At 39.0% G+C, this 10,681-nt stretch overlaps 1 protein-coding gene across 1 annotated transcript; it reads left to right on the forward strand.

Moving 5' to 3' along the window:
• The first annotated feature begins 7,255 nt into the window (after nt 1–7,255).
• LOC126804083 (probable NADH dehydrogenase [ubiquinone] 1 alpha subcomplex subunit 5, mitochondrial) lies at nt 7,256–9,249 on the forward strand. The gene is made up of 2 exons (XM_050531847.1): nt 7,256–7,648; nt 8,816–9,249. The coding sequence occupies exons 1-2, from the start codon at nt 7,336–7,338 to the stop codon at nt 9,013–9,015; spliced, it is 513 nt and encodes a 170-aa protein (XP_050387804.1). The 5' UTR covers nt 7,256–7,335; the 3' UTR covers nt 9,016–9,249.
• The last annotated feature ends 1,432 nt before the right edge of the window (nt 9,250–10,681 follow it).

Below are 10,681 nucleotides of genomic sequence, written 5' to 3' on the forward strand. Positions count from 1 at the left end.
GGGCCCATGACAAAGTGACACCCAACTCGGGCCCACGACAGATTGGAGGCGCGATTGGAGAGGGACCCGCTCTGATACCATGTTAAACAGCGACAAGCGTGGCCCGTGGACCAACTGTACCGATATTGTTCCAACTTAGCCACCTCATAGGTGTTGGGTTTTAATCACAAAAGGCCTCGGTATAATTGGTTATTATCCACCCACTTATAAGCTTTATTTTCTTTGTCACTTCTTAGATGTGTGATCTCTCCTTTCCAACATTCTTCAGCTACGTTGATACACAAGGGTGAGAATAGAGACAGAACTTGATAGGTACCTGGATTGGGTGGATAGTGTAGTGAAACAACATAGAGATCTAACTATCAAACTGCTTAGGGTTTATGTCGATCTCAACGATCCCAAACATGAAAGTTCCATTCATACATGGGTTTGATTCGCCTTCGAAAAGAGAGTCGAAAACTTTTGTTTGTTTCTTGCGAAGAACAAACTGTTCCCCGAACGAGGAGGAAACGAGATTAAGGCGGGTTTTGGTGATTTTCACCGTACTAACAAATTAAGTTGTTAATGTGGACAGATCAGGTATGGTTGTGCATTAAACCTGATCATATTTTACACCCTAGTGTATACAGTTGTTTTAGTGCATTCAGTTGCTTGAATTACCTCAGAGCCCTAGTGATGGTTGCTCGATTACTCGACATCAATATTTAACCCTGAACACATCATTAGTAGTATAAAGCAAGAGGGTATCGTTCACAAACCGGGGATCCAGCCAGGGCTTAGGATCACATCAATTAACACGAATTCATAAAGATATAAATAGATTGATTTAGATTCGGATTGAGTCATAAAAACAGAAAATAAAACCTAAACTACTATATACATGCAATCAACCAACCAACACATAACCAATCACCAAACAAATCATGTAAGAACAAAGCCATCGAATTCCCTTCTCATTCATGTTCATGCCGTAGGTATCAAGGTTCCAAGCTAAGTTCGATCATGCATCAAGTTCCTACTTGGTTCCTAATACATGGATACATTCGAGCTTAACTACTTGTCTTGCTACGAAATCTAACATACCAATTCATCATGCAATTACGTATCACATAGAGAAATCAACATGTTTTAAGTACCTATCCACTGCCGAACTTAGAATCAAAAATCGGTGAAAAACCAAAGAACAATTAATCCACTACTTGTATCATAATCGTACTAACTTTGAATGATTAACATATGCAACATCAACTACTTGTCTCAATTACACATGCAATATAAGAACACATCGAAATTTGATCAAGAACATGAAACAATAACTCACGGCATCAAAACAGAAATCCTTGAAAGAGAAATCGAAATCTTTATATCATACACAATTCGAAAGAACAACTATCTCATAGACAAGATTAAATTGAACTTTAACAAAACAAAAACAGAAATCATCCAAGAACAAGAAAACATAAAACCGAAATAAAACATGAAGATTATAGAGTTACACTTTAAAATAATCCTACGGGGTTTATTCCAAGCAAACGAAGATCCTAGGCTACTTGCTTCGAATCAAAAGGGTGGAAAATGATGAATTTCAGTTTTAAGATTTCTTAGAGGATGGAAGAGTATTTCGGCAGAGCTATGGCTTGTGCTTTGTGTGCAAGGTTGATGATGAAAATATGGGGAGGCCGAGCCTCTATATATAGGGGTCTAGGAAGCCATCTTGCCGTCCCATAAGGAGATAGAAACCAATTGGGAAACTGAAATCCTCTTTGTTATGGATTTGATTTATATACTCCATATCCAACTTGATGTAGGAAACCAAGTCCAATAGGGAGATCACTTAAGGGCTGCACGGAAACAATCTTGGTCCAATTAGGAGTAGCTAGGCCGGCCTCCTCTTCTCCTTCTTCAACTCGAACATGATTTCCTTGTTCAACTAAGAATGCAATTCGGCAACTCTTCTTCCTTTCCAAATATGATTTGTCTTTCCTGAAAAGAAATCGTCGATTAAGGAATAGGAAAGAATGTGTAATAACCCTAAAATTTAAACGATGTTAGTTTGATTTGGAATTCTATAAAATTTCGATTTCTAATTAGAATGAATGTGTTTGGTTGCGACGTTAGTAAACGAGAAACGGAAACGTTCTCGGAACGTTTAAATTGAAAAACGTTACATTTCCGTAACGTTTATATCGACTTTTATTCCGTCGATCGGTTGCGGAAACTTCCTTCACGAAAGTTGTAGAGCTCGTCGATACGAGTTCGTGGATATGTGACGCGTTCGAAACGGACATCGTACGTGAAAGTTATTCACGTCGGAAGTTAGTTTCCGATTTGGAAACTAGTATAAAAAGGATTTTTTTGTTAACTAGGGTTTCCATAACAGGAAACCCTTTCACACCCGCCGCTCTCTCCCTCGAACCCTCTCTCTTTCTCTCTCCCTCTCCCCGAAATTTCCCCCCTCTCCCTTCGAAAATTTCTCGATTCAATCCAGCGACTCCGGCCTTCGTGTCTCTCACCGCCGGTCCAAGGAGCTTCGCGTCGACGTTCACAGCCACCCTCGAGCTCGCCGCATCGTGCCTCACCGCCATTAGCTTCCTCGAGACAACCCGAAGCTCGCCACAACTCGCGTCCTCACCAGCGGAGCTAGGGCACGGAGGAGGGCGGTACGACGTCGATCCTCGCCTTGGTACTCTCGGTTTTCAATTTGGAGGCCAGACTTTATCAACCCGAGTTCTCTCCAAGGATTTGAACTTCACCGGCGATCCAAGCTTTTCCGAGGCCAAATCGGAGGTCTAGCTTCGAATTAAGGTATGGTGTGGTTGCATTTGATGATTGTTTGTGATTGTGAATGAATTGGGATCGATTTGTGAGGATCGGAGGGTTGGAGGAGGAGAGGGTTACCGCCGCGTAGTAGTGGCGCGTGGGGGAGCGTGGAAGGTGCAGGAGAGGGTCTGCCACCGTGGGAAGGAGGAGGAAGAGATGAGGGATAGATTGGAAGTAGCGGTGGCGTGCTACGCGCCGTGGTTAGCCTCGGCGCGTGGGCCCCACGCGCGGCCGGCCGGAGGTGGCGCGTGTGCCACACGCGCCGCCGTGTGGCGGCGGTGTAATTAGTTTTGACTGAAGGGGTATTTTGGTAATTTACTGTGTAATGGTAAATGTAAATGTAAATTTTAATTACTACGGTAAATGTAATTAATTTTTACCTTCGGTAAATGTAATTATAATTTACTTTCAGTAAATGTAAAAAGTAAATTGTAAAAAGGGTAATTTAGTAAATTTTATTTACTGAATTTGTATTTACATTAAATCGTACGTATACGTACAGAAATACGTATATAATATTTATACGTACAGAAATACGTATTTAATATTTATACGTACAGAAATACGTATTAATATTTATACGTACAGAAATACGTATTAATATTATACGTACAGAAATACGTATTAATATTTATACGTACAGATAATACGTATTTAATATTTATACGTACAGGAAATACGTATTTAATATTTATACGTACAAAAATACATATATAATATTTATACGTACAGAAATACGTATTAATGGAGTATTGTACAGTAACCGTGAATAGTGAACAGTGAACAGTAACTTCGTATAACCAAAATTGCTGAACAGTACCGTATATTACTGTTTTGGCATTTAAAGGTTTACGAAACGATTCTAAATTCTTTTCTTATTCTTTTAAGGTGATCGTTAAATCGAGGAAAGGAATTAGCATCGCGAATTGTGGGATTACGCTCAAGTCAATAAGGTGAGTAAAATCTCACTGAATTACGAATCTACCCTCGCGGTGATTCAACATTTTTGCAAGTGTGTTTATTTAATGAATTACAACATGTATATGACTTAGTGGACTACGTATATATATAGTATAATGGTAATAAATACATATATATATATATAGTTCATTAAATTAGATACTGTTATTAATTCATTAAAAATAGTCATTTCGGTGACAGAAAAATTGTGCATGTGTGATTTTAATGGTACGATATGATGTGAGATTATCGTACGTAATTTTTCAGGTGTTTATGAAATATGACATGTATATGATATAGTGGACTATGTATATATTGTATAAATGGTAAATAAATACGAATATATATAGTTTGCTATATAATATACTGTTATGATTTTTATTGTGGATATATTGTGAAAGTTTTAAAACGTACAATATGATGAGTGATTATTGTACATGATTTTATCACGAAAAATGTGAAATATTGTGATTTGTCTTCGGACGTGATGTGTGGTACAATATGATGTGAGATTATTGTACATGTGATTTTATCACGGATAATGTGAAATATTGTGATTTGTCTTCGGACGTGATGTGTGGTACAATATGATGTGAGATTATTGTACATGTGAGGCAAGTCGGAACCTAGCCTTTGGCCGGGCGAAAGTTACGATACAGTTAGAGCTCTAGTCTGTCTGCCATAGTACTGCATGAGGTAACGGGTGGTTATCTGATCATGGGTACTCAGCTTGTTTTGGATGTTGGGTGGCGGGTGGTTACCCAACATCAGCGGTATACTAAGTGAGGGGTAACGGATGTGTACCAGCGCTCATTAGTTACCATTTTGTGAAAGTATTAGAGTAACCAGATGGGTTGCTCGTTTTCTCATGATTTTCATTATGCTGTGTTGATGTGGAGTTGTGTCTTTTATGAGACGAGAGTTATTTTAATATTTTACTCATACGAGCTGTAAAGCTTACCGGGTTTGTGTTGCAATCCCGGTGCACCAATTACAATGGTGTAGGGGATACTTCCGCAGGTGCTGAGTAGTGGTGATTGAGTGACGACTCCGAAGACTCGAAGTCGATCGCATCCAGTCGTGGTGAGGTTCCAGCGTGGATTGTGTGTGCGATTTGGTGTGATTTTATTTGTGAGGTTGTGAGGATTATACAATTCCATTTGTTATATGTTGAATTATCATTTGGGTTTGTAATAATCGGCTTGACTGAGTTATATTTTAAACTCAGATGTGATCCGCTGTTACGCTTTAGTGATTTCGATTTATTTGAGATTATTTGGTGTTTAACGACTTTAGAATTTTGAGTTTTTAAGCTCGAAATTTTGGGGTCGTTACAGAATGAAAATAGGAAAGTAGAATCATAGTCGAGTAAAGAATCCTAGCTCAATAAGGATTTCTAACACTTAGCACAATTTCATCATCAATTCATCTAAATTCGACATAGCTCTACTTAGAACATACATATGACAAATATGAATCTAAAACAACTAAATAAGAAGTAATAAAACATAAGAATATGACATATAAACATTAAGAACGTCACACTTTGTGTTCCTATCACCTAGACTTCATGTCTGTTACGGACAAGTTCGATCTGGAGTGCTTCTTGTCTCACTGCCCAGTTCTTGAGCGATTAACAGTGATTCGTCCTATTAGTTAGATATTTAAAACTTATCGGTCCGTCAATTGCCTTGAAATATTTACACATACATAAACATACTGCCCCTGTGAGCATTGAGATTTGTGATGCAAATCTTGTTTCATTTTATGTACGGTGGAGATGAGATAAACTTGCTGCTTAGTAATGTGTCACAGCTTGTTGAGCTCTCCATTTCTTCCCGCCGACTTTCGTTTAGACAGTGTGATTCTCATCATCAACTAGAGGTCTACAGACTGCGGGGTTATGTGGTAAGTACTTATATCAGATATGTGTTGGTTTTGATTCCTTTTGTTAGATTATGTTAGCGCCTTATCTCTTTGTTTGGTTTTCAGCTAAACAATGAGAAACATGTATTGCCTACCTACGTAAATCTCAAGCATTTGGAAAATAACACTGAAGGAACGCGACGAGTGTTGTCTTCTTCTATTGGCATCTTTCATGAGGGCATCTCCTTATTTGCATAAACTTGAATTGAAGGTATAATCTTGCTAAAACTTACTAAGTTAGTACTTTCCTAGCTCTTCTGTGGATCTCTATCTCTGATTAACGGTTTTGATCTTTTAATTAGAGAAGGGTGCCATATGTGATGTGCATCTATATTGTCTTGTCATTCATTATCTTGTTGATTGGTTGTGAAATATGACGGTTGGCGAGCAATTGTACCATAACGAGATCGTATCTAATTATCTATTAACACTAAAATTCAATACAACAATTTTTTTTGGGTTGGCTTTAGTTTAGCGCATTGAGATGTTCAATTAGTGCAAATGTATTTGTTCTTGGTACATAGTAACTTAGTGTTCTTGATTCTCATCCGATGTACTAAATTGTTTCCTTGATGCAGTTGACAGGGAATATCTCTGCACTTTATATACACCGAGTAATGGAGATTAAGCAGGCTCCCAAATTCTCCCATCAATTCCTTAGGGTAGTGGAAGTTGTACAGTATCATGGGCGTACCGGTGATTTGCGAATGTAAGTATGGTAGAAGATTTGCGAATGTAGAAAAGGTGGAAAGAACAACAAGCTACTCAGCAGCTTCAAGAACTGGTGCCTTCTAGTTTGGAATTCATATGCAGGCTGTAGCGGAAACAAATTTGTCGACCACCATTCATTTACCAATCTTGTGCCTATCTTTTTAAACTCATGACATATGTCTAAATGCTAAATTAATATCTAAATATGAGTTGAGAAAAGACACATGTCATGAGTAGGGTAAATAAATAGAGGGTGGTCGGCAAATTTGTTTCTGCCTGTAGCAACATTGAATTGCGGCCAAATCTACGGACGTTGTTAAACTATCAATGGAACTACTATGTTCAACGAACTTAATTATCCCTTGTGAGATGTTGGAATAGTTGGAACTATTAGACATTTTCCCGTGACTGATGTTTTAAAATTACCATGTTTTATCCTGAATCTTTATTAAAAAAAAAGTTTTATCCTGAATCTTTGTAATATTGTTCTCTAAGTTCTAATTGAGTTATTACAACTCCAGTTGTTCAAGTAGTAATATTAGTTGTCAAACTTATTATTACAATTATGAGGACAAAATTATCACTTTCAACACTAACATTATTATTTTAACGATTCAAGTTATAATTAAAATTTACAATTTTAAGGACCATGTTGTACTATTTTATAAATTGCGCATTTAAAAATTCGGGTTGATCATAGGCAAAATTAAAGAATTAATTTGAGCTAATTGGGTGTTTTGGGCTTAAGGTCTTGTTTACATGGACTACCTAATGAGTAGGCCCAAACATTACATCTAACGATTCTAATCTCATCAGCTTCTTCCGATTTTCATTTCCCATCTTCATAGTGAGTGAGTCTGAGAGACAGCGAGAACCATCGGAGCTTGGCCGAGAGAGACACAAATCCGACGGTAAACGATGTTTCTCCGAGCGATCGCACGGCCTCTGATGGCCCGGGTGAAGCAGACGACGGGGATCGTAGGGCTGGACGTGGTCCCAAACGCGAGGGAGGTTCTGATCGAGCTCTACTCCAAAACCCTAAAGGAGATCCAGGCCGTCCCGGAGGACGAAGGCTACCGCAAAGCCGTCGAGAGCTTCACTCGGCAGCGCCTCCAGGTGTGCCGTGAAGAGGAGGACTGGGAGGCCATCGAGAAGAAACTCGGCTGCGGCCAGGTCGAGGAGCTCATCGAGGAGGCGCGTGACGAGCTCACGCTCATCGGAAAGATGATCGGTGAGTCTAATTTTCAGCCGGATTTGATTGGAATTGGAATTTGGTTGTTCGAAATCGGAGTGTTGAAAATTGCTTATACTGCTTAGACTGTCAGCTCTTTGGTTTGGACTGTTAGTGCTTTAGCTTAGTTGACTAGAATTTGTGATTGAAAATGCAATTGAGGTTGAAATTTTCGATGATTAGGTCCGGCATTACCAGTTTTGTTGTGGTTAGTGAGTTTTGTTTTCGCCTTTCTAGACTTTTGTGAAGGAAAAATGTGTAAAGATTATGGAATTCTATTAGTTGCTGAGGTTTGATTGGAGTCTTTTGTTTTGAAGATACTATAGTTGCTGAATTTTTCACTGTTAAGTGTTAGGTTTTGTTTGCCTTCAGGAGTTTCGATGATATGCATCTTTTGTTTCAAGCTTAGGCAGTATTTGTTTGACTATCCGCGGGTTGCTATATGATATTTCTGTCGGCTTTCATTCTGATTATGATTTGCCAAATGGATATGATATGATAGTGATTACTACTTGAGAATGCAAAGTTGGTAGATCAAAATTTGTGTCGGTTGATGTATGTAGTAGTTAGCCTGTTGTGCCAATCATTTGGAGTCAGCCAGTTGGGCCTATCTAATTCAGCCGCAGATTTTCTGGTTGCTTCTATTCCAAAAGTAATTTTATGCTAAGCATGCCCCCCTCCTGCAATACCACTTCTTTGATTATCCAGTCTTCATTGAGTGGAAGTGGAACGGATTTAATCAAATGCAATTTTCTTGAGTTGAATGCAAATCAACTCTGGTCAGAATAGGAATATTAGTGTGTGTGAAAGTATGATGTTTATATGCCATTGAAACTGTTCCTTAGAAAAATACGATTGTTTAGGTTTATCTTCGTACTTTTTTGGTTTATCTGTTTTAGGTTTGAATATTCTGTTGTCAAAGTTTATGTATCTCGTCCTTCTTACATGGTGCTTTTTCTTTTTGATGTTCTGTTTCTCTCTTTGGTTTGTTATGAAGTGCTTGTTGAGACAAATGATGTAGTTATAGTTTGTCGAAGTACACAATTCTATCATCCAGACTGTTTTGTTGAAGTTCTAATGCTATTAGGAGCTATTTATTTCTATGAATATATGAAACCGAGTGGATTGTTTGTGATGGTTTGATTTGTTTATTTTCTTGTATTGCAGAATGGGATCCATGGGGTGTTCCGGATGATTACGAGTGTGAGGTTATCGAGAATGATGCTCCAGTTCCCAAACACGTTCCAATTCACCGGCCTGGTCCTCTTCCTGAGGAGTTCTACAAAACGCTGCAGGGTATTACTTCGGACCAAACGAAGCTGGATGAGGCTAAAGCCACATCTATTGACTCTGAATCAAAGGCATAAGGGTTTGTTGTTTCTGTTTTGACGAACCTTAGATTTCCAATTTGAACTTTATCATTCTCACGGAACCCTCCTGCTTATCTTTGGTACAATGAGCTTGTTTGTAGAATTGAATTATGGGAGAGAGAGGCTATAAACTTTAATAATCTACACTTGTGTTTGTAGCAAGTGAATGTCTAAGCTAAACCAAAGCTAAATCATAGCAAGATATTCAAGGCCTGCTCGTTTCATTGGGAATTTGGGATGTAGGTATCAAGGCATTTAGCTCAAGTTTTAGGACCATGGCGACGACAATATGATTGACATTATTTTCACCCTGCATATACTTAGTTTCCACCAAGGCACAAGCACACAAAAAAAAAAGTGCGTATGTGGTGTGATCGATGTAAAAGCTTGATGAAAACAGATCCACATAACTCGAGGAAAACTGGCGGTGCTACATTGAGGCCAGAGGTGGCCTTGGCCCCTGCAAAATTTTGAAAATCCTCCTTGCTTCATATGCATTTGGCAATAAGTTTTAATGTTTTATGAGATATTGGTAAAAATCTACGTTCTGGCATCTCCAAACATAGATTTGTGGTTCCGCCAAAACCTAGTACTAGAAGACATGATGCCTGGAATGGTTCTCGATCATAACGAAATTAATACAAGAGCTTATACCAAATTACCAATTGATGGAGTTAGAGGACAAAGCAACCACCAAAGAGGGAACTTACGAAATTGGAAGATTCCTTTTAGTAATTATATTCGAACAGGTGATAACCCAGGGTTTTTGCAGAGAATGATCCACAAATATTCGACGTAGAACTCAGAAAACGTGGATGGCTGGCATCAGATTTCGAATAGGGAAATTCGAGAACCAAGACAAGAACAGGTACGACATGATCATTCTCGTTATACATAAATGAGAAGCAAATGTTTTGATCTCCAATATGGGCACAATAAAATCGTTTTACCTCCGACGGAGGCAAACTAGGCAACTTCACCTTCATCGGACAGCAGGATGTGCTGAACTAGTATTAGTTCATCATTGATATCATAACTAAACAATAGCTTCTCGAAGTCATCCAAGTCCAGAACTAAAGGCTTTCTATGGGACTATGTGAGGCACTCATAAACTGCAACAATGGTCGTTCAACTCTAGTCCATGATCTATGAGGGGAAGCCACGTCAAAGAAGACTGTATTCTTGAAGCCATCCCATTGTGACCCTGGCAAAGATTTTTCTGCCCAAAGCTGAACAAAAGCCGATCGATGTAATAACCCTTCTGAACTGGAAGAGGCCGAAGAGGATCCCATACCTTGGTTTTGGGGTAAAATACCGCAAAGCCTGTGTCAGAGAGAGCGTATAGTTTACCATCGATCTCCTGCAGGTAAGGACGACACATACGCTTATGTAGTTTGATTCCAGGAATCACAGAGCTAAATAATGAACCTGGCGTCTGGATCGATCAGTAGTCTCCAGAATGTAGGATGGTTTAGGGGCGGAGATTTAAGTCGCCGGCGTGAACAATTCGGGAGTCAGAGACACCAAATCCCATACCGACGGGAACTAAATCGCCGTCATCGCCGATCAGAAAAGCGACTTCTCGTAGCATGCTACTCTTGGAATTGGATTTAGAACGGGACGGAAATGTGGTGGTGGGTGTAGTGGCATCGGAAAAGGATAA

This window comes from Argentina anserina, chromosome 7 (genome assembly GCF_933775445.1).
Source record: "Argentina anserina chromosome 7, drPotAnse1.1, whole genome shotgun sequence".
Lineage (NCBI taxonomy): Eukaryota > Viridiplantae > Streptophyta > Magnoliopsida > Rosales > Rosaceae > Argentina > Argentina anserina.